Here is a 26093-nt window from a genome sequence, read left to right on the forward strand (position 1 = left end):
CCTTGTATCAAACCTTCTAATGGATGATCAAATGTTAATCCATAGGACTTTGAATCATGGATAGTTTATCCTCACACCAACCAACTTGGATCATTTGTCTTATAGATGAGGATTAGTTGGATTTATCTCATACATTGCCTTTTCATTTGGTTTATGCTAACTCACTAACCCTTTTATACCTTGCTTATTTATCATTTTTACTTGTTTATACTAACCATCTAACTTACTAATATTTCATCTGGTTCATATAACTTGTTAATATTTGATATGGTTCATCTAACTTGCTAATATTTCATCTAGTTCATATAACTTGTTAATATTTCATCTGGTTCAATATAACTTGCTAAAACAACTAAAATCAATCATTCAATTTTGGGTTGTATAGTCTTATTTTTGTCCATCTATTGATAGATGGACTCGAGGTTGAACAACTTTCTTTGTTGCAAATCTAGGGTAAATTGATCCATTAATCATCTTTCTTACTTTGCATCAGTGATAAGTTATCCCTTGGTGCGTCTTATTTTGAATATATTGACCTAAAGATAGATAATCCCCAAAAGTTGTCCATAACCCTAACTTTGACCTTTTTTAACTTTGATTACTACTAACCTTTTGTTATTACCATTATCATTGTTATTATTGTTCCTTACTTATTATGTCATTTACATTTAAGTATTCATCATCATTACCATGGTGTCGCATTACGCGAAAAACCGGCGGGAAAACGAAACAACAGAGCCGCCACCGTGCGTTATTTATCCCAAAAGAGGGAAAGGAAACGCTTGAAGTAAACCTGGAAAAGACATGGTCTCGCGACCAGAGATGGATGGGATCGGGAGTCGGTTATGCGAAGGGAATGTATTAGCACCCCTACGCATCCGTCGTACTAGACGGGATCCACGCTCAAAAGAAAGGATAAGATTGCTAGAACTGCTCACAAACTGCACAAGGCTGGAAGGAAACACAGAAAGACAAAAGAAACGGGACTCGGCAGGATATCGCGTCCTGGGCCTACGTAGTCTGTCAAGCACAGACATCAGAGTCGACGTAGTTCGGGACAGGGGAAACGTGCTCGCTAGGATGTCGCATCCTATTCATACGTATCTTCTCTGACCGGAGAAGAATCAGAGCACTCGTAGCTCGGCTAACGCACGCCAAACAAAACACAAACACTAGAAACCGACTGCCAATCGCTGGACTTATGTCAGACTCCACACAAGCAGGCAAACATGGAAACCGAATGCCAATCGCTGGACTTATATCAGACTCCGAACCGACAGACAGACACACACACACACACAGGAAACCAACTGCCAATCGCTGGACTTATGTCAGACTCCAATAAGCAAACAAGACACAGGAAACCAACTGCCAATCGCTGGACTTACGTTAGACTCCAACAAGCAAAGGGGTTGAAAAAGAAAAAAAAGGGTGCCCGGAGAGATCAGCTCATCTCCTGCCTACGTACCTCATCTGGTATGAGGATCAGGGCAACGTAGTTCCCCTACACAGGGAAAGAACTTCTATCCTAACCAGAGACAAAGGGAGACACAAACTACTAGGGAGACTACGACTCGAGCCTAGAAGTTGTCATGCATACGATCCCTATGTTGAGGTTTCTAATCTAACTTGCACAGGAAGCAAGCTATCCTAAACAACACAGGCAAACACATACAAGCACAATAAAGCAAGCACACACAATATATGCAAACAATTGGCTCATACAAGGCTAGGCTGTAAAACAAGCCAACTGGAATGGGGTGTGGTTAGCTCTTAACCCTAACATTGAGAGTTAGGGTGAAGCAGATGAAATGGGAAGTGAGGGTAAGACCTCATAGCTCTTATCCCTGGCCTGGGAGAGCTTCAGACAAATGAAAGTGTGGGAGTTCAGAATGTAGGAACTTTTCTCCACAAATGACTGACACAACATGATCTTGGGTTCTTATTCACAATGCATCAACACATGGTGTGTGAGCAAAGTGAATGACACACTGAGTAGCAGGGGATGGATTACACATCCCTTTTATCTGCCAATTGCCTCTTAAGAGGTCTTTACCTGCTTGGCACAACATTAAACATTCACAAGCATTGCCTCTTAAGGAGGGCTTCAGACAAGTGCCTGCCCACATAACAGGACAGGTCTTCCAGACTACATGAAGTTAGAAGAATTATACCTCATTGGTTAAGCAAACCACAAGCTAGCAAAGCAAGTTCAAATGAACTTAAAGTAACTTAGGTACCTGTGAAAAAAATCTAAACCAATCAGTTCAACTGTACAGACAAACAAACAACAGTTAATCACACAGACAGACAATGTATCAGGCAACAATGAGCAAGGCACAAGCACAAGTGAATTTGTTCTCAAAGCCTACAAAACAACACAATGTTAGCCAACATCAACCAATAATCAGGCTTAAATGAATGAGTCACTCCAATCATGGCAATGTGCATCTGAACCTGAAATCACAACTAATGATAAGTCCAAACCACTAGGTCAAAGCCTAGGGTCAAAAGAGGGTCAAAAAGTCAAAACAGAACTTCAAACTTGACATGAAGCAACTTCAAACACATATTGACATATCCTAAAAAGGCTCATATCAAAATCATTAACCAAATGCATTTCATGATCAAGTGAAGTCAAAGTCAATTTCAAAGTTCATGTGTGATCATGATGAATGAAAAATCTCAGTCAAAACAGAAATGATTCAAAAAAATCTGAAAACATTCACGCATATTCAAGACATCTAACATGATTAACATACAAAAAATCAGAAGCATTGGACATCATTTGGCATGGCAATCACATTGCACAATTCAAGCAATCAAAGGTGTGACACAAATTGTCACACCAAGTTAGCTCAAGCATAAAACAGAAATGGATCATGGGAAAAATATCAAACCAAAGCCAACATGTCCAGCAATGTGCCTAGAAATAGCATGCAAAATTTCAGATTCATTGGATCATTTTTGAGCATTTTAGGATAAGATAAGCAAGGCAAGGTCACACAAGCATATGTATTCAAACATCCTAGCACAAATTATTTTTCCAGCCAAGCACAACTTGTAATTTTATGCTGATAAAAAAGTAGACAGGATAAGGAGCATTGTGCAAAAAATTGGAGTTAAATTGATGCATTTTTCAATTTATAATGATTTTTGGAAGTTTGGAAAGAATTTGAAAATCAAAATGGACAAATGGTATGAAAATAGGAGGGAAACATGGAAAATGGCATGGCATTTGAAAAACCACACTCGGCCAGGATCGAACCTGGCACGAATTTGAACTTGGCGCGCCAACCTAAAACGACCACGTTTTGGTCTTAAACCCTAAGCCCAGCGCGCTTCTAGAATCGTAGCAAATGGATGAATATTTCGTAGCAAAACCCTAGCAAAGTCATAGCAAAATCTGGAAATTGCATGAACTTCAAGGTTGAAGATGAACATTGCATGGTGTTCATACGCATTTTCCAGAAAATCACAAAATGTTCCAGAATCCCACCAAAATTATACCATTCGAATCATCATCACATGCACATGCAAGATCCATAATCATTTTAACATGATGCATCATAACAAAGCCAAATCGAAGAAAAACTTAAATGACATCAAAACTTTAAACATGCATAACTTCATCAATAATGCATCATTTCACTTCATTTTTTCACCAACATTCTCTACAACACGAGATCTACATGAATATCCTAAGGATTTTGAGAATTGGAGAGATCGAAACCTAACCTCTTTGAAGAACAGAACCTCTGTGTTGCGCTATCCAAGGCTTGTGATGTTCCAAAACTCTTCTATGATGCTTGTGTAGGTGATGGATGGAAGGAATGAAGCTCAATTGCACATGAATCCAGTAGATTTTGAAAATTCCATGGATGCTTCAAGCTTTGAATCTGGTCCAAACTGGCATGATTTGCTTCGAATTCACGTTCAAACTTGATTAATAATACTTCCTGATCATGAATTCATCACTAGAAAATGCTCTTGTGTGAAGAATTTGAAAAGTATTTTGAGAGAAAAAATTTGGTGATTCTTGAATCTAGATCTGAAAAGTGTGGTTAATGATGAAAACAGTTGTGTTTTACCTTATATATGCCATGCTAATCATGTTTAAAACCTGTTTAAGCTAAAGCTAATCAAGATTAGCAAGTTATAAGGTGTATGTGCAAAATGGTCTTTCCACCTCCATGCATGAAAAGCCACGTGAACGATGCTTAATCTTGGCCAAAATCCACTTAATCAATGTCCATGCAAGCTTTAGAAATGGTTTTGTATGCCCATGATTATCCAAAATAATTTTATGAACTTTCCTTCACAAAACTTCATGAGTAAGCCAAGTATCATGCAAATGAAATTCATGTCATGTAATGGTACATTTGGAAAGGGCATGTTATGATGAACAAAATGCAAAAAGAACCACTCATTTTGGAGCTTTGGTTCAAAAGTTATGCCCATTTGAATTTTAAAACACACTTTGCCATGATTGGATCATATCTCCTCAACCACACATTAGAAATTCATGATCTTGGACTTTTTGAATATAGGAGAGAAAGATCTTCAACTTTCATGTTGGATAAAATTTCATTTGAAGCTTTCTTGATGATGTAAACTTGAGTTGAAGTTGGTCCAAAACCTTTCCATTTTTGGAAAGTTCAAATTACAGGTCACTTGCTATTTTGGGAAATTCTTGACCTGACTTCAAATTCTTCAATGTGAGTGTTTGAAATGTCAAATGAGACTTGTTTGAACATGAATGAAGCATCTCTGACCACTTCCCACCTCCAAATTCACAGTTGACTTTGCAGTTGACTTCTGTTGACTTTTATGGGCCTCAGATGAATTGCACATGCACTGTGGCTTTTGAACCTTCAACACTTGGCCAAATTGCTTCCAAATGATCCTTGGGTCATGTAAGCTCAATGGAACCACCCTAGGGCTTTGATCTCATGGAGAATACTCTTGGTGCCTTGCACAGTTGAACCTCCTGACCAGTTTTGCCTGATGAGATGTAATGGACTATGCAATGTGAATGCAATGTTAATGATCTAAAAATGAAATGTATATACAAATGGGAGGTGCAAATTTGACGTGCTACAGCTGCCCCTATTCAATCAACTGGGAACCTGAACGGATGAGAGCAACAGCTGTCAGACCTTCAAGGTAAACAGGGATTGAATACCGAAGAACCGTAGAAATTTGCACTCTGCGGGGATCCAAGAACATAAAGTGCACCAACGGCAACTTCCACTGGGATCTGATATTTATCACTGGATATTTTGATTTTTTTTATCAATGGAAAGATACAGCCAGACGTCAACGGATGACTAGGAAAAACTCAACGTTTATCGATACCAATGGAGAGGTGACCAGACATCAACGGATGAATGGGAAGACTCGACCAGACGTCAACGGACGAACGGGAGAAGCTCGACGTTTATCGACACCAACGGAGGGGTGACCAGACATCAACGGATGAATGGAAGAAAGGGATACAACCAGACGTCAACGGACGAATGGGAAAAACTCAACGTTTATCGACACCAACGGAGAGGTGACCAGACATCAACGGATGAATGGAAGAAAGGGATACAACCAGACGTCAACGGACGAATGGGAAAAACTCAACGTTTATCGATACCAACGGAGAGGTGACCAGACATCAACGGATGAATGGGAAGACTCGACCAGACGTCAACGGACGAATGGGAGAAGCTCGACGTTTATCGACACCAACGGAGAGGTGACCAGACATCAACGGATGAATGGGAAGACTCGACCAGACGTCAACGGACGAACGGGAGAAGCTCGACGTTTTTCGACACCAACGGATAGGTGACCAGACATCAACCGATGAATGGAAGAAAGGGATACAACCAGACGTCAACGGACGAATGGGAAAAACTCAACGTTTATCGATACCAACGGAGAGGTGACCAGACATCAACGGATGAATGGGAAGACTCGACCAGACGTCAACGGACGAACGGGAGAAGCTCGAAGTTTATCGACACCAACGGAGAGGTGACCAGACATCAACGGATGAATGAGAAGAAAGAGGATGTGACGAACATCGAAAGATGATGTCTACGGACACCAAAAAGGGAACACACGCGGGTGCTGACAATGACATTTACCGGTATCACGAGGATGACATCTACATATGTCAAGACAAGGCTAAACACTTGCCTGGGATCTCACTGGGGAGAATCAAACTTTTCTTCCACGGGTGGGTGAGGAAATAAACCTTTCTGGGGAATTATCAATCCTGAACAGTGTCTGTCAAGAGCCACTGTAGCAAACGTGTCGTACAGATGTTGAACAATGATCCGCCTCTGTCGGGGATATGGTCTAATTAGGTTTATCACATGAATGCATATGTTTAAATTTTTCTATGGCGTAATGCTCCATATTGAATGGAAATGCTACGCGTTTTGAGGATGCAATGTTTACTACATGCAAGATGCAAATGATGAAAACTCCTGCTGGGGAGCAAAAGGTCGCTCTACTGAGTGCACAAATCTGATTAGATTCTCCAACCCTGTGGGGAGACGCACTGCTGGGGGTGCTTTGCTGATCTGATACTTTGGGGACGGCAGAGGAACCAACTAAATAGGGAGACTCTATCTGGGGAACACACCAACTTCTCAACCGTGCTGGGGACTGGCAATTACTGCTGGAGAAAGGATAAACCCTACTGGGGATAACTTTCGCCGAACCTGATCCACTTGGGGAACTTGCTGGGGAAAACCATCAACACAAACCTCTGCTGGGAGAACTACCCACCTCAAAATTGCTGGGTAGAACATCACAACCCTGCTGGGGAAAGGCATTCACGACTATGCTGAGGATTACAGTACTTCGTACCCGACTGCTGAGAAACAGACTACTCACTGATACCTCCGCTGGGGATACAACATCCTTTAGACTCAGTGGGGACCAACAGTCTTCAGACTAGCTGGGGACAGACCAACTCTCGGGCCTGTTGGGGAACTAAAAAATCCTTAGACCTGTTAGGGATAGAATAACTTTTGAACCTGCTACCCGACTGCTGGGGAATAACAGTTCTAACGGCTTTCAGACTTGCTTGAGGAAACAGCCACTCTCAAGCCTGCTGGGGAAACATCCTCAACCCTTAGGAACAATCCACCCACCAACACTTCCACTGGGGATATGGCAACCTTCAGGCTCGTTGAGGAGACACCGATCTCGAATCTGCTAGGGAGATAACACCCTCAAACCCACTGGGGAGATACGGCCTATTTGACATGGAACGCCCATAGATTCGTCTAACCCTGACATTTACCATCCAACCATAGTGTCCACTTTCCACTTTTGAGAGCTCCCAGACTCATCTGGTCTCTTCTGATTCATCACCTAATATTCTCGTCTTTTCTTTGCTTTGAGACAATCGATCTCCTCATATCCGGGCTAACCCTCCAATCTTCAGACTTTGAAGAGTCTTCTTGATTACCCTCTAGGATCGTTGTCGCAATTCTTTCATCTCTTCACCGTTCTTCTATCCCTTGCCCCTGATTGGACTCTGCAGGGATCTTCTGTCAAAAGGCTTCATATCACAGCCTGCAAGTGAGGGAAAACGAACCAACAGCACCTGCAAAGAGATCGTTAGATAAAAACGTGCCCCAGGCGTGCCGACATTTCAACACCTAGGTCACTCAAACTTCTGAATAAGATTTCCAGATTCCAATCTTATAAGCATGCATCGGAAGGGACCTCTATGTTTCAAAATGCAAATATTCTTATCAAAAATAAACGGATGTTTTTGCAATCAAAGCGGTCATGAAAACAAAAACAAAATTATTTGACTGAACACGCATTTATTGACTGAAAAAAGGTGGCTCCAAACCGAGCAACACACAGGAAGCAATCCCTGAAAAGAGGTGATCGCGCACAAAAGGAAAAATCTATCCTAATGGCAATGTGAAACCGTGATCTCATCGGGTTTCAACTCGGTTACACCCCATATGTCCTCAAGACTTTCCGCACTTTCTGTCTTCTGAATAAGACGCTTCCGATCGATCTCTGTCGGGGATTATCCATGATGTCTTATCCAAAGCACAAATGACCATGCTAGACGCAGTTGTTCGTTTCATTCCCTCTTTTGCCTGGACCGCCCTTTCAAGTTTTCAGTCCACCGGGATACCCTTTTTTGCCCAAGCCGCCCTTGTGGGGTTTTCGACTTGCCGGGTGTACAGTTCTTTTCATTCTTTATCCCTAACTTTTTCCCGAACCTTTTTCTCTTTTTTTTTCGGTTCGCCGGGATGCCCTTTTTTGCCTGGACTCTTTTGTTCTTTTCGTCCAGCGGGTCTCTTTTTTTTTTTACGAAGTATTTCTTTTTTTAACTGCGTCCGCATTCACAGGGGATGGAAAATCCTCGCCATCCATGGTCGTCAACAACAAGGCTCCACCAGAGAAAACCTTCTTGACCACGAATGGACCTTCATAATTGTGTGTCCACTTGCCCCTACGATTGTTGAGGAGGAAGGATCCTTTTCAATACCAGCTCTCCCACATGGTACGCACGAGGTCACACTTTTCAATTAACACGATTCATTCACTGGGTACAACTGCCCCATGACAAGTAACTGCCAACCTCTTTTCCTCAGTCAGGCTCAACGTGTCATACCGAGTCCTTATCCACTCAACCTTCTCTAATTTCTAATCCATTAGGACTCCCCATGATGAAACCTGGACCTCAAATGGTAGCACCGATTCCTTCTCATACACCTGTGAGGAAGGTGTTGCCCCAGTAGATGCACGCACCGAAATTCGATACCTAGGATGCAAGCTTCGTACTCAGCCACCATTGTTGGCGCATTCAAATGTTATCCGGGCAACGAAAGGAACGTGGGATCCCTTCGGCATAACCAAAGCAGCACTAACTCATTCACATTAACCTCCCCCCATCAGACATCAAAATCCGTTCGGATTTAGGGTCAGGCCCCTCCTCCGAGATCGGTTCCTCACAATCTTTCGATTTGAGCACCTCGATATGTCCTCATCAGGGAACTCAAACTTCCTTGGTTGATAATCCTCAATGGGTTACGAGGCGATGTAATCGGACAATACACTCCCCTCGATTGCTTTCTGAGAGGTGTACCGTATATCACAAATCAGTCAGAATCATTTTTTACCATCTCGCAACCCGTCTGGTCAATGCTGACTTCTCAAACGCATACTTGATCGGATCCATCTTGGACATCCACAAAGTGGTATGAACCAGCACATACTATCTTAGTCGGCGAGCAGCCTATGCCAAAGTACAACAAGTTTTCTCGAGCAGTGAATGTATTGTTTCACAGTCGATAAACTCTTTGCTAAGGTAAATTGCATGCTCTTTTCGACCAGACTCGTCATGCTGACCCACTACACACCTCACAGACCCCTCGAGGGCTGTCAAGTACCAGATTAACAGTTGTTCCTTCCACAGCAGGCATCAGAATCATAGATTCTTACAACTTATTCTTTTATCTTTCAATGCCCCTTGGCAATCATTATCCACCTGACCGTTTGCTCCCTTTTTCCTTGAATGGGTTCCCACGTGGCTATCAGATGAGATATGAACCGTGAAATGCAATTCAATCTATCTAAGAAACCACGAACCTTCTTTTGTTTTCGGTTCAGGCATTTCTCGTATTGCTTTTTCTCTTTTATATCTCTTTTTTTTTTTAGCAGGATCGACCTCGATTCCTCTTATCTGCTCGCAACAAACCTCAGTAGTTTACCGGACAGCCCTCCATAAGTGCACTGATTCGGACTCAACCTCAGTCTGAGTTGTCTCGATCCGGTCAAATAACTTGGCCAGATCCACCAGATGCCCCTTTTCTGTTTGGGACTTTGCTATCATGTCATCAACATAGCATTTGATTCCACGATGAATCATATCATGAAACAAAGTCACCATGGCTCTTTGATACATGGCACCGGCGTTCTGCTTCTCTAGAGGACAGTCTTCTCTCCATGGTAGCTTGTGCACAACGACGTCGGTATCCGACCCTGGCATATCCTGATACGACCAGGCGAAGGTATCCACATGCTCTTTTAACGGTGCTACCATTTTGTTCTTTATATTAGCCCCTGAAGCGGCCCCAACTTTCACTTCCTTTCTGACCTCGGCGGTGCCTGGATTAACAATCTTGAATCGCTCCTCGTGCGGTTAAATCACCTTCTCCTCTTGTCTTAACAACCTGGCTAATTCCAGCAGATCACGATCTTCTTCGCCCTATTCTTTGGCATGATAGATCGGATTGTCGAAGTCATACAGAGGTGTAACCGAATTGTTATCAATGAGATCAGGAGGATAGTCTCTTTTGAGGTCGGAACAAGACGAATCAAAAGGAAAGAAAAATGAAAATAAACATTGCCATTTTTATTTTTTTATTTTTAAACTGCAAAAAAAAAAATGAAAGACAGGGAACACCGCTTTTAATCACAAAAACATCCATTTATTAATGATGCAAAATGTTGCACAATGAAACACATGAGATGGCCCTTACAATGGACCATTACGTTTCGGGCAAAACGTATGGCTTTCATGCAAACAGAATTGAAAAACAGAAATACTACTCTTCATGATGAGTGACAGTGATGATCTTTGAGGCCTTCCAGTTCCCTGGTACGCACGATTTTATTCACGAGTCAAGCTCGCAGTCACAATCAATCTCTTCACCCACTGTACAGGCGTGACCTGGATCCAACATTCCGGCACTGACGAACGTGAACGGTTGACAACGTCCTCTGTTTTGTCTAGACGACTCTTGATCTGGCTGATAGCCAACCCCGAACATATCCGCTGTCACCACAATGTCTATAATCTTTCCCCAGCCTAGGGCTTCTCCGTTCCTCACCACTTCCATGGCCTGTTTGTAAGAAGAAATGGACAGCTTCTTCTCTTTCTCATCTAGAATGGCATCCTCTACCTTGACGGTTTCAACTGCCTGACTTGGTGTTTCAAATTTTTCACAGTCCATTTCTACTTCCATCATCCTCTGAATCGTCTCCCCCATCACTACACACCCATTTGTGGCGACAGCCGCACAACAGTTATCAACACTAGGGAATGCTCCACTCTTCATCATATGTTTCTGAGCTGCAGGCATGGGAGTTTTTAATTGATCCCCCTCAGTCACCTCTGTTCCTCTCTTGTCCTTTGACATCACCTTCACCCCCACGGGACCTGGCACGGGGTTAGCGTTAACATTCAGTGTTGGCGCCAAACTGATGGCCTTAGAATCCACCATGTTCTGGACGACATGCTTAAAAGCTCTACAACCCTCAATGTTGTGTCCGGGTGCCCCTGAATGGAACTCGCACCTGGCATTCTCATCGTAGTTTGCAGGCCTCCGATGCAGTTCTACAGGAACCAATATCCTTGGCCGAACTAACCCAAGATCCCTCAACCTCTTAAACAAAAGGGTATAAGTCACGGGTGGCTTATCGAACTGATGATCCGTCCCCTTCTTCACTGGGCTCTTAACTTTCGGTGCTTTCTGTTGAGGTGGCGGTTGTTGCGGTTGTACAGGTGGATTACCAACAGGAGTGGTTACAGTGGCAGCATAAGGGTGGTAACGATCCTTACCGCGTTCCTTTCGGGCAGGCACACCACCTGATTCAACCTCCTTCTTGAACTGACCATTGCCAGAAGGCTTCTTTACTACGGATGACGGAGCCTTTCCTTGAACTTTCTCCTTTATCATCCAGCTTTCAATCCTATCCAACCTCTCAGCAATTGCTTTCTGCCCCAAGGCAAGCCCTTGCACAACACTGAACAACTCCCTCATCATCTCTTTCAATTCGAGAATGTCGGCGTTGGGTGGATCCATCATTTTGGATATCTGAACGGAAGAGTTATGTGCACCGGTTAAACACTGACACCTACAAAACAACAAACAGGTTAATATGACTCACACATGCAATGTCTATCCGTACTAGGAATATTCTGTCCTTTGATTCTAGCTTCATTGAGACGGATAATATTTCATCAACAACATTCCGACATCCGGATGTCTCTCGACCAGAATCTTAATCAAAAAATGGACCCTGAGTACGGATAGACATGAGTTAAATGCAGATGAATGCGAAATGGGAATGGTGCAAATGCATGCAGGCAGGTCACTGTGCCATCTTCCAAGTCATCTGAGGATCAACTGTACTGGACCGGTCTCTGAACTGATTACAATCATCTGAGGGCCCGAGTAACCATAAATCCAACTTGGGGAATTCCGAAATAAACGGAACCGGGGAATATATCACCATCATCGAGGAAATCCACTAAGTGGATGACAACCAGATCCTCTGAACAAGTGTCCTCAAATTCAACCCGGGGATCCGAAATAAACGGAACCCGCTGATAGATATCACGGACAGAATTCCGGCATGTCATAAGTAAGTACCCATAAGTTCATCTGAACCATAGTCACCATCTGTACCTACAAATGATTCAATCCCTCCCCACTCACGGGTGTCATCTAGGCCAGGGTAAGGTCAAAAGAAATGCAGGATAAACAACCCTTTCAAGAATATCATCCTGTACACACCAGATGTATGTACCGATAATACCCCATCAGGATCTGAACTGCTTGTGATATCATGTTCCGCTAAGTGGCGCAATATCAACCGCTTCCCATGAATCACTCTATTCCTAGGTGTCCTAGAGTTCACTCATAGCATGTGTATTGGGCCTTTTACCTCTTGTAACTCCCACCCCACAGAGAGACAAACACACAGCCAGCACAATGAAAATGTGATACATGCAAACATAAACGATCACATCATAATCATAAATGCAATAAATAAAGCAGTAAAAGCAACCAAACCCTATCCTACAGAGCGCTAGGACTGACTCGCTTAGGGAAGATGGACCAGCAGGAGGTCAACTTCTCTTTATTCCCCAGCAGAGTCGCCAGCTGTCGCATTACGCGAAAAACCGGCGGGAAAACGAAACAACAGAGCCGCCACCGTGCGTTATTTATCCCAAAAGAGGGAAAGGAAACGCTCGAAGTAAACCTGGAAAAGACATGGTCTTGCGACCAGAGATGGATGGGATCGGGAGTCGGTTATGCGAAGGGAAGGTATTAGCACCCCTATGCATCCGTCGTACTCGACGGGATCCACGCTCAAAAGAAAGGATAAGATTGCTAGAACTGCTCACAAACTGCACAAGGCTGGAAGGAAACACAGAAAGACAAAAGAAATGGGACTCGGCAGGATATCGCGTCCTGGGCCTACGTAGTCTGTCAAGCACAGACATCAGAGTCGACGTAGTTCGGGACAGGGGAAACGTGCTCGCTAGGATGTCGCATCCTATGCATACGTATCTTCTCTGACCGGAGAAGAATCAGAGCACTCGTAGCTCGGCTAACGCACGCCAAACAAAATACAAACACTGGAAACCGACTGCCAATCGCTGGACTTATGTCAGACTCCACACAAGCAGGCAAACATGGAAACCGAATGCCAATCGCTGGACTTATATCAGACTCCGAACCGACAGACACACACACACACAGGAAACCAACTGCCAATCGCTGAACTTATGTCAGACTCCAACAAGCAAACAAGACACAGGAAACCAACTGCCAATCGCTGGACTTACGTTAGACTCCAACAAGCAAAGGGGTTGAAAAAGAAAAAAAAGGGTGCCCGGAGAGATCAGCTCATCTCCTGCCTACGTACCTCATCTGGTATGAGGATCAGGGCGACGTAGTTCCCCTACACAGGGAAAGAACTTCTATCCTAACCAGAGACAAAGGGAGACACAAACTACTAGGGAGACTATGACTCGAGCCTAGAAGTTGTCATGCATACGATCCCTATGTTGAGGTTTCTAATCTAACTTGCACAGGAAGCAAGCTATCCTAAACAGCACAGGCAAACACATACAAGCACAATAAAGCAAGCACACACACTATATGCAAACAATTGGCTCATACAAGGCTAGGCTGTAAAACAAGCCAACTGGAATGGGGTGTGGTTAGCTCTTAACCCTAACATTGAGAGTTAGGGTGAAGCAGATGAAATGGGAAGTGAGGGTAAGACCTCATAGCTCTTATCCCTGGCCTGGGAGAGCTTCAGACAAATGAAAGTGTGGGAGTTCAGAATGTAGGAACTCTTCTCCACAAATGACTGACACAACATGATCTTGGGTTCTTATTCACAATGCATCAACATATGGTGTGTGAGCAAAGTGAATGACACACTGAGTAGCAGGGGATGGATTGCACATCCCTTTTATCTGCCAATTGCCTCTTAAGAGGTCTTTACCTGCTTGGCACAACATTAAACATTCACAAGCATTGCCTCTTAAGGAGGGCTTCAGACAGGTGCCTGCCCACATAACAGGACAGGTCTTCCAGACTACATGAAGTCAGAAGAACTATACCTCATTGGTTAAGCAAACCACAAGCTAGCAAAGCAAGTTCAAATGAACTTAAAGCAACTTAGGTACCTGTGAAAAAAATCTAAACCAATCAGTTCAATTGTACAGACAAACAAACAACAGTTAATCACACAGACAGACAATGTATCAGGCAACAATGAGCAAGGCACAAGCACAAGTGAATTTGTTCTCAAAGCCTACAAAACAACACAATGTTAGCCAACATCAACCAATAATCAGGCTTAAATGAATGAGTCACTCCAATCATGGCAATGTGCATCTGAACCTGAAATCACAACTCAAATGATAAGTCCAAACCACTAGGTTAAAGCCTAGGGTCAAAAAGTCAAAACAGAACTTCAAACTTGACATGAAGCAACTTCAAACACATATTGACATATCCTAAAAAGGCTCATATCAAAATCATTAACCAAATGCATTTCATGATCAAGTGAAGTCAAAGGCAATTTCAAAGTTCATGTGTGATCATGATGAATGAAAAGTCTCAATCAAAACAGAAATGATTCAAAAAAATCTGAAAAAATTCACACATATTCAATACATATAACATGATCAACATACAAAAAATAAGAAGCATTGGACATCATTTGGCATGGCAATCACATTGCACAATTCAAGCAATCAAAGGTGTGACACAAATTGTCACACCAAGTTAGCTCAAGCATAAAACAGAAATGGATCATGGGAAAAATATCAAACCAAAGCCAACATGTCCAGCAATGTGTCTAGAAATAGCATGCAAAATTTCAGATTCATTGGATCATTTTTGAGCATTTTAGGATAAGATAAGCAAGGCAAGGTCACACAAGCATATGTATTCAAACATCCTAGCACAAATTATTTTTCCAGCCAAGCACAACTCGCAATTTTATGCTCATAAAAAATTAGATAGGATAAGGAGCATTGTGCAAAAAATTGGAGTCAAATTGATGCGTTTTTCAATTTATAATGATTTTCGGAAGTTTGGAAAGAATTTGAAAATCAAAATGGACAAATGGTATGAAAATAGGAGGGAAACATGGAAAATGGCATGGCATTTGAAAAACCACACTCAGCCAGGATCGAACCTGGCACGAATTTGAGCTTAGCGCGCCAACCTAAAACGACCACGTTTTGGTCTTAAACCCTAAGCCCAGCGCGCTTCCAGAATCGTAGCAAATGGATGAATATTTCGTAGCAAAACCCTAGCAAAGTCATAGCAAAATCTGGAAATTGCATGAACTTCAAGGTTGAAGATGAACATTGCATGGTGTTCATACGCATTTTCCAGAAAATCATAAAATGTTCCAGAATCCCACCAAAATTATACCATTCGAATCATCATCACATGCACATGCAAGATCCATAATCATTTTAACATGATGCATCATAACAAAGCCAAATCGAAGAAAAACTTAAATGACATCAAAACTTTAAACATGCATAACTTCATCAATAATGCATCATTTCACTTCATTTTTTCACCAGCATTCTCTACAACACGAGATCTACATGAATATCCTAAGGATTTTGAAAATTGGAGAGATCGAAACCTAACCTCTTTGAAGAACAGAACCTCTGTGCTGCGCTATCCAAGGCTTGTGATGTTCCAAAACTCTTCTATGATGCTTGTGTAGGTGATGGATGGAAGGAATGAAGCTCAATTGCACATGAATCCAGTAGATTTTGAAAATTCCATGGATGCTTCAAGCTTTGAATCTGGTCCAAACTGGCATGATTTGCTTCGAATTCACGTTCAAACTTGATTAATAATACTTCCTGATCATGAATTCATCACTAGAAAATGCTCTTGTGTGAAGAATTTGAAAAGTATTTTGAGAGAAAAAATTTGGTGATTCTTGAATCTAGATCTGAAAAGTGTGGTTAATGATGAAAACAGTTGTGTTTTACCTTATATATGCCATGCTAATCATGTTTAAAACCTGTTTAAGCTAAAGCTAATCAAGATTAGCAAGTTATAAGGTGTATGTGCAAAATGGTCTTTCCACCTCCATGCATGAAAAGCCACGTGAACGATGCTTAATCTTGGCCAAAATCCACTTAATCAATGTCCATGCAAGCTTTAGAAATGGTTTTGTATGCCCATGATTATCCAAAATAATTTTATGAACTTTCCTTCACAAAACTTCATGAGTAAGCCAAGTATCATGCAAATGAAATTCATGTCATGTAATGGTACATTTGGAAAGGGCATGTTATGATGAACAAAATGCAAAAAGAACCACTCATTTTGGAGCTTTGGTTCAAAAGTTATGCCCATTTGAATTTTAAAACACACTTTGCCATGATTGGATCATATCTCCTCAACCACACATTAGAAATTCATGATCTTGGACTTTTTGAATATAGGAGAGAAAGATCTTCAACTTTCATGTTGGATAAAATTTCATTTGAAGCTTTCTTGATGATGTAAACTTGAGTTGAAGTTGGTCCAAAACCTTTCCATTTTTGGAAAGTTCAAATTACAGGTCACTTGCTATTTTGGGAAATTCTTGACCTGACTTCAAATTCTTCAATGTGAGTGTTTGAAATGTCAAATGAGACTTGTTTGAACATGAATGAAGCATCTCTGACCACTTCCCACCTCCAAATCCACAGTTGACTTTGCAGTTGACTTCTGTTGACTTTTATGGGCCTCAGATGAATTGCACATGCACTGTGGCTTTTGAACCTTCAACACTTGGCCAAATTGCTTCCAAATGATCCTTGGGTCATGTAAGCTCAATGGAACCACCCTAGGGCTTTGATCTCATGGATAATGCTCTTGTTGCCTTGCACAGTTGAACCTCCTGACCAGTCCTGCCTGATGAGATGTAATGGACTATACAATGTGAATGCAATGTTAATGACCTAAAAATGAAATGTATATACAAATGGGAGGTGCAAATTCGAGGTGCTACACATGGCACCACCTTTGAGGGACATGTTTGTAAGACCATTATCCTTTGTTTAGGATAGGTCACACTTTTGCACACACAAGGCTTTCTCTTGGGCTACCTTACAATGAAACCCTTTTATTTCCTTGCTGGTTACTATGCATTCATGTTGCATAAGCCACATTTCTCAATCAAAGAAACAAACCCTTGATCCAACGTCAAGCGGCATTTTTATAATAAAGTCAAAATACTTAATAACTACGATTAATATTGTGCGCCACGAGCCTTAAGTGGTGAAGAATTAGTGAGAATTGAGCATTCCTACCCTCATTCTGATTATTTTGGACGCAAGACATTTGGCTAGTTGTCTAGAATATTCACCTCCCCCCATAGACTCTAATGCAATCTAATCACAAACACCTTTCATTAACCCTTGTTTAAGGTAAAATCAACATTATACATTAAACCTTATTTTTACCTTAGGGCACCCACTCTGAAAACCCTTTTCTCAAAGGTAAAATCAACCAACAAACAAAAATTTTCTACTCTAAACTACGAAGCTCTGATTCCTTATCCCCAAATGAGTGATACGTAGGCACAATAGCCTCAAATCTCGGCGAGCACTATATAACAAAAACACCATCTCTTTCACACATATTCTTTTGAAAAATAAAAACAATTTCGAGATAAATTCCCATGTACGTAAAACCACTCAAATGGTTCCCATGGAATACCATGGACATGAGGGGTGCTAATACCTTCCTCTTGTGTAATTTACTCCCAGACCCTAGTATCGGTTGCGAGACCGATTCCTTATTCCTTTTTTACAGCGCTTCCCGTGCGATTGTCTTTTTTAGGGTTTCATCGATTATTTCCCCTATCCTATCCAATGGAGGCACATAAAATAAAATTCGGTAGCGACTCTACTACTCTTTTGTTCAGTCCATCCAGTTCGCTCGCTATTCTGAAACATAGGTGGCGACAACAGTCCACCGGGATGCCATAATTGTTGCGTAAGTCACTTATTTTCGAGTTTTCAACTTAGCGGGCTTTTCTGTTGCTTTTTTTTTTGCATTTTTAATTTTGCTAGAATAAATCGTGTGACATTTGTTCACTTGATTTATTGAAGGATTGTGACTACCTCGTTCCTTTTGTTGGTGAGGGACAACCATTCTGGATTTGTGATTTCGACCTCGTGTAAGGGATAAGATGTGGTTAATCCTTAAATGGGATACTTCCTTTTTGAAATTTGGACGCATGGTCAAACTAACAAATGACTACCCTGCCCCTGGTTAAGACTGGGGGTTTTTCGTATAGAAAGAAACTCCCACTACTTGGCTCAAAGGGTTTGACTAGGGATTATCTTCCTTATACCTTCGATGTTTGGGAATTTTTATAAAGGCTTACATCATCAGCAAGGTTTTATTAAAAAACATACAACCAATAGTTTCATGTATTTTGATTTCATCGTTCTCCTTTTGATTTTTTGCTTAAATAAAAGTTTGATATTGATAAATAAAATATGAGTGATCACGAATGGATTGATTAGATACATGCATATTCATTTCATTATCATTATCATTCGAAAACAAACAAGTTTTATAAGTGAATAATACTTAACAAAAAAGAAATATTACAAATGAAAAATGATTGAACAGTCTAATGATCGCCGACGGGATTATCCGTTGTAACCACCAACAGGTTAGGGTCATCGTGCTTGTATAAGTCGACTAGTCCCCAAGGTGGTTCCCCTTCAGACTCTTCCAACAGATAAAACCTCTTCAGATCTATCCTTTCTTCCAGTTTTAAGAGTGTGTTGGGTAACCATCTAGCTTCTAGATAAGGAAGGGCGATGGTGAGCTTTTTCTGGGTTATATGCATGAAATGCAAATGTATGAACGTATGCATATGTTATGGATGGAATGCAAATATATTTGCAACATCCATTAATTAAAAAGTTTGATGATACAAAAGTTTGGTACACACATGATGATGCAATATTATTGATTAAAGGTTCAACATGCTCTGGACAGTCTGCATATGATTCTCAATGAAGGTTCAAAAGTTTGACGCAATCATAATTTTCGAGGAATGTAGAGACTATGGTTTCCTGCAAAAACAAAATCCCATATCCCCTCACATGTAGGTTTTAGTCTTCAAAGGTGATCCCTAAGAGGCCTCCCAGAGTCATGGATCCAAATGAAAATACCTTGCCGTAGAAAATACTTGCAGGACAAAGGTACTTCCAAATGAATCTAGTATGGGTGTGGTTCCGTGCTAACCCAACATACGAAACACTGGTCAACACGACTATCCATGATTCTATCCTGTGTATATACTCGTGCTCGAGTGTAAAGCTTCTCTCAAATCACAAAGCCCATACCACAATGGATAATATATAACATACTTAAAGAATATAAAGCAATTAATATGCAATATATGAAACAAAGCAATAAAGATAAATGCCCCAACAAACAAAGAGGCAAACTGCAATATCCATTGGTTCACAAGTTCATCATATTCCAAATAACCCGTCTATACTTCTCGGCGTAGGTTCAAAGGTCAAAAGTTACATGATAACAAAGGTATGTAGGGTATTGTGTACAAGGACTGATGGACCAGGGTTTGATATAGTTCTCCAAGTCTAAGGCAGCAGAAGAAATGGTAGTAATTGAACCAATAATAATTATGCACACAAAAAAGAAGGTTGAAGCTCCCAAGAGGATTTTGCCAATTCATTTTCATGTTCCCAATCCATTTCCGTATCAGAATACTAAGGTCGTGCCTTGGAATTATGAGATAACATCATATTTGGGAGGAAAAGAAATCCGTATTCCTGACACTAAAATCATCAACATCGCTGGAGTGGGAGGCATGACTCGCAGTGGTCGTGTATTCGCTCCAAAATACACTTCTACGGTGTCTCCATCACCCACAATTACCCCGCCTAAGGAGAAGGTCATTCCTACTCCGACTCCGCAGGCAAGGGCAACTGTACCTGCCACTCCGAACATGATAACTGCTCCAGTGCCGATGAAGGTTATTGACAACAAAGATGTAGAATCTGAAATGTCTAAAGGTAAAAGGCCGATGGTTGAGAATGATCAAGTTGAAGATCACAAGAAGAGCATCACTTTTGAGGAAAGCCAAGAATTCCTCAAATTGATCAAGAAGAGTAATTTCAAGATTGTCGACCAGTTGAACCAGACTCTGTCTAAAATATCCATTTTGTCTTTGCTGTTGAGTTCTGAGGCTCATCGCAAAGCATTGGTGAAAGTTATGAATGCCGCTCATGTGATGCAAGATATCACGGTTGATCAATTTGACGACATGGTTGCTAATATCACTGCCAGTAGGTATCTAGGATTTAATGAAGCAGAGATACCTCCTGAGAGAAATGCCCATAATAAATCATTACACATTTCGGTCACATGCACAGACTCTCTTCTATCTCGAGTCCTCATTGACAATGGTTCTTCGCTTAATGTATTGCCAAAATCTATGTTAAGCGAATTGCAGTTTAAAGGGCCCGAGATGAGGACCAACGCACTGATTGTCCAAGCTTTTGATGGCTCCCGAAGGCAAGTTATTGGGGAAGTCGATCTGCCCATTTGTGTTGGACCCCACCAGTTTAGCATTACCTTCCAAGTCATGGATATCAACCCAACTTACAGTTGTTTGTTGGGTAGGTCGTGGATTCATGTCGCTGGGGCAGTCACCTCTACATTGCACCAAAGGCTGAAGTTCTTGATTGATGACAAGCTGGTAATTGTGTATGGTGAAGAAGATTTGTTGGTCAGCGAGCTCCCGTCCTTCAGATATGTTGTGATAGATTAGGGGATTGTTGAGATTCCACTCCACTATTTAGAATTTGAAGAAGTCAGTTCCGCTACCGTCAAGCATAACCAACCATCCGCTACCGTCCTATCCTTAGTGAAAAGTGCCAAGAAGACTTTTGAGAAAGGCTCGCTTCCCGGTTGGGGTACGGTTGTCAACATGGCAGAGAAGCGCGACAGGTTTGGTATCGGTTATCACCCAACAACATGCAAGGCAAGCCCAAAGAAAAATCAGTTCAACCCGATCAAATTCAGAAGTGTCGGCTTTCAAAATGAGCATATTATGGTAGTTATTGGAGAATCCAGCGATAGCAAACTAGAGACGCCTAGCCTTATACACAAATGTCCTCTGAGGTTCACGCTTCCCAATTGGACGACTATCGTGATTCCCATAGTGTACTCGGAAAAAATGTAATGCATTTTGTTTTCTCAATCCCTCGTCCTCGCCCGAGACGAGACGATAGCTTGTAAGGGCCTCCATGTTTAAAAGTATTATGTGAATAAATAAAAAGTACTTTTTGTATGCAAAATTTGTGTTCCCTTTTCGTTCAGTTATTTTTCTTTTTCACTAAAAATAACGGAATGGCAAAAGATTTCTTTTTCTTTTTTCTACTTTCTCAAAAAGCATACTAAAATAAGCTCATCATATGCAGAGCAAACAAAACTATTGATTACAACATGGCTAAAATCAACTGTAAATCTGGATTTCCAATCAACCAAGCTGAAGACGACAGTGAGGAAGATTATGAATTACCAGCTGAACTAGCACGGCTCCTTGAGCACGAAGAAAAAGAGGTTTAGCCATACAAAGAATCAGTGGATGTTATTAATTTGGGATTTGAAACTGATAAAAAAGAAGTAAAGGTTGGGGCATCTCTTGCCAAGCATGTACATTCCGAGTTGGTAGAGTTTTTGCACGAGTATGTTGGCGTCTTCGCTTGGTTGTATCAAGATATGCCAGGGTTAGACACCAGCATCGTTGAACATCACTTGCCACTCAAGCCTAAATGTCCTTCAGTCAAGCAAAAGCTCAGAAGGACTAGACCCGACATGGCACTCAAGATCAAAGAAGAGGTTAAGAAGCAGCTTGACGTTGACTTTTTGGCCATTTCTGAGTATCCCGAGTGGGTTGCTAACATCGTTCCAGTTTCGAAGAAAGCTGGTAAAGTCAGAATGTGTGTAGATTATCGAGACGTCAATAGGGAGAGTCCAAAGGATGATTTCCCTTTGCCTCATATTGATGTTTTGGTTGATAATACAACTTGTTTTTTCGTCTTTTCTTTCATGGATGGAGAAGACAACTTTCATCACACCCTGGGGAACTTACTGCTACAAAGTAATGTCACTTGGCCTGAAGAATGTAGAGGCAACATATCAGCGCACCATGGTAACCCTCTTTCACGACATGATTCATGAAGATATTGAGGTTTATATGGACGACATGATTTCCAAATCCAGAACTAAAGAAGATCAGTTGGTGAACCTGAGGAAATTGTTTGTCAGACTCCGAAAGTTTAAGTTGCGATTGAATCCAGCTAAGTGCACTTTTGGGGTCCGATTCGGTAAACTCTTGGGTTTCATAGTCAGTCAGAAGGGCATTAAGGTTGATCTAGATAAAGTTCGAGTCATCCAAGAAATGTCAGCTCCCCGAACAGAAAAAGAAGTCTGAGGGTTCCTTGGCCGACTCAATTACATCTCCAGATCCATATCACACTTAACGGCTACCTGTGAATCGATATTTAAACTATTGAGAAAGAATCAATCGATTATGTGGAATGACGATTGTCAAGCGGCATTCGAAAAAATAAGAAAGTACTTGTAAGAACCATTAATCATGATACCATCAGTTCCTGGTAGGCCTCTCATTCTGCACCTCATAGTTCTCGATGAATCTATGGGTTGCGTTTTGGGTCAACATGATGACACAGGCAAGAAGGAACACACTATTTACTATCTCAGCAAGAAATTCACTAAATGTGAGACCAGATACTCACTTCAAGAGAAAACTTGTTGTGCTTTGACCTGGGTTGCTCGACGCCTGAGACAATATATGATTTGCCATACCACTTTATTGATATCCAAAATGGATCCGATAAACTATATCTTCGAAAAGCCTGTTGTTACTGGTAGAATTGCCCGGTGGCAAATTTTGTTAACTTAGTATGATATTCTATGTGACCCAAAAAGCGATAAAAGGGAGTGTCTTGTCTGACTACCTTGCTCACCTACCTGTCGAAGGTTATCAACCGTTGAGGTTTGAATTTTTGGACGAAGACATTATGTTTATCAGAGACTTCACTATGTCGGGCTTTGAAGCAGGCCCTGAGGAAGGTCCCGAACCAAGACCGCGATGGACGCTCGTGTTCGACGGTGCTTCCAATGCTCGAGGCCATGGCATAGGTGTTGTTATCACTTCTCCAACCGGTCTCCACCTTCCATTTACCTCTAGATTATGCTTTGACAACACCAACAATATGGCAGAATATGAAGCATGTATCTACGGTTTGGAGGCGTCCATCGACTTAAGGATCAAGATTCTTGAGGTATACGGTGATTCAGCTCTGGTAATCAGTCAGGTAAAGGGTGATTGGGAGACTCGGGATAGCAAGTTGATACCTTTTAAGGAGCATATCAGAAAACTGGTACCCTACTTTGATGAAATCTCTTTTCACCATATTTCTAGGGAAGAAAATCAGTTAGCAGATGCACTAGCCACGTTGGCATCTATGTTCAGAGTCAAATGGAAGAATGAAGCACCAGTTATCCATATTGACCACTTAGATGAACCAACACATTGTCTAGCAATTGAGGTCGATCCTGATGATAAGTCATGGTTCTATGACATAAAGACATTTCTGGAAAAATGGCAATATCCCGAGGGTATATCCATTACTGATAAGAAGGCTTTGAGAAGACTCTCTTCCAAGTTCTTCCTAAACGATGATGTGTTATACAAGTAAAATTATGATTTTGTACTGCTTAGATGCGTGGATAGACACGAAGCTAGTACGATCATAAAATCCATACATGAAGGCTGCGAGGGTGTACATGCGAAAGGTCCTGCTATGGCCAAGAAGATTCTCTGAGCTGGGTATTATTGGACGACGATGGAGGTTGACTGTTACAACTTAGTTAAAAGATGTCACAAATGTTAGATATATGGTGACAAGATCTTTGTGCCACCAACCCCGTTGAATGTTTTGACTTCTCAATGGCCTTTTTCTATGTGGGGTATCGATATGATTGGGATGATAGAGCCTAAAGCTTCCAACGGTCATTGATTCATCCTAGTCGCCATCGACTACTTCATGAAATGGGTCGAAGTTGCTTCATATGCTAATGTCACTCGACAAGTGGTTACCCGGTTTATCAAGAAAGAGATAATCTTCCGCTATGAGGTACCTAGCAAGATCATCACTGAAAATGCCAGTAACCTCAACAACAATATGATGAATGAGTTGTGCGAAGAATTTAAGATTGAGCACCACAACTCTTCACCATACCGGCCCAAGATGAATGGCGCCGTAGAAGCAGCTAATAAGAATATCAAGAGAATCATCCAGAAAATGGTCAAGACATACAAGGACTGGCATGAGATGTTACCCGTTGCTCTGCACGGTTACAGAACCTCGGTCTGCACATCCACTAGGGCAACTCCATACTCGTTAGTATCCGGGATGGAGGTCGTCCTACCGATTGAAGTCGAGATCCCTTCCCTCAGAGTCATCATGGAGGTTGACCTCAATGAAGTTGAATGGGTTCAATCACGATATGACCAACTGAATCTGATCGAAGAAAAGCATTTGACGGCCGTTTGCCATGGTCAGTTGTGCCAAAGACGTCTCAAATGAGATTTTGACAAGAAAGTTCTTCCTCGTGAGTACCGCGCAGGGGAACTCGTGCTCAAAAGGTATTCTGCTATTCACTCAGACCCGCGGGGCAAATGGACTCCCAACTATGAGGGACCTTTCATCATCAAGAAGGTCTTCTCAGGTGGGTCTCTAATCCTCACAATAATGGATGGGGAAGACTTGCCATCGCCAATGAATGCAGACATAGTCAAAAAGTATTATTCCTAAAAGGAAATGATAAAAGCCCGCTAGATCAATCTTCGCAAGATTGATCTAGGCAAAAATGGCTATCCCGATGGAACAAAAAATGAATTGTCCATGCAAAAGTTAGGGAACAAATGGGTCGTTAAGTCGAAAACCCGAAAGGGAGGCTTAGGAAAAAAGGAGCATCCCAATGGACGAAAAGAATAAGAAAGGTCCAGGAAAAAGTTATGGATAAAGGCATTGACTATGATCCTCGAGCACATTACGCTACAAGCTAGATATTAGGTGGTCAAGGACCAATCCACTCATCGTCAGCCGAAGCAAGGTCTCAAAATTCACATTCTATAGTAGACTAAGGCCAATGTTGTAATCAATGGAAGAAAATATATACAAAATATTTCACATTGCCATTTCATTTATATTTTTCATTTTTTGCAACACCCTCGTCAAGGGTGTCTGCATCTTTGTACACATCATATGTACAGTTCCACATCAATAAAATTCAGTTCGTTCCATCGAATATTTTTTTTCTTCTTCTGTGTTTTGTATGCAAAATAACTAATTTATCTTGTTCGCATAATGCCTTAAAATTTAGGGGAAACAATAAAAGCTACACTAAAAGGAAACATTATGCATTAATGTGAACCCCGATAAACTTGAAAGATGACTGACGACCAAAGAAATGGTTTTGCTTGAACACATGTGGCATCCACTTGGCTTCGCTACCATGTTGGTTTCAGTGTCTCGGTGTTCCTCAGCAGGTGAATGATTCCTTGATAGCAATGTTGACAACACCTGGATTTCAGAGTGATCACCTCCCGATCTTCGGTGACAAGTCGGAGTTCTCATTGTCGCAACCTGAAAAATACAGTGCGCGAAAAAAACAACCGGCGAAAGAAAAAGA

General features: G+C 41.6%; 1 protein-coding gene across 1 annotated transcript; it reads left to right on the forward strand.

The window, feature by feature from the left end:
* The first annotated feature begins 22184 nt into the window (after positions 1-22184).
* LOC127131649 (uncharacterized) lies at positions 22185-24094 on the forward strand. Its single transcript, XM_051060560.1, has 2 exons — positions 22185-22296; positions 23322-24094. Exons 1-2 carry the CDS (start codon positions 22185-22187, stop codon positions 24092-24094), a joined length of 885 nt encoding a protein of 294 aa, XP_050916517.1.
* The last annotated feature ends 1999 nt before the right edge of the window (positions 24095-26093 follow it).

The sequence above is a fragment of the Lathyrus oleraceus genome, chromosome 3, assembly GCF_024323335.1.
Source record: "Lathyrus oleraceus cultivar Zhongwan6 chromosome 3, CAAS_Psat_ZW6_1.0, whole genome shotgun sequence".
NCBI lineage: Eukaryota > Viridiplantae > Streptophyta > Magnoliopsida > Fabales > Fabaceae > Lathyrus > Lathyrus oleraceus.

What these genes read in the sequence shown, in the direction of transcription:
- LOC127131649 (XM_051060560.1), top strand. Translation starts at nt 22,185, where the DNA reads ATGGCACTCAAGATCAAAGAAGAGGTTAAGAAGCAGCTTGACGTTGAC. An exon ending in TCCAGTTTCGAAGAAAGCTG is followed by an intron (nt 22,297 to 23,321) that starts GTAAAGTCAGAA and finishes TGACCCAAAAAG; the next exon opens with CGATAAAAGGGAGTGTCTTG.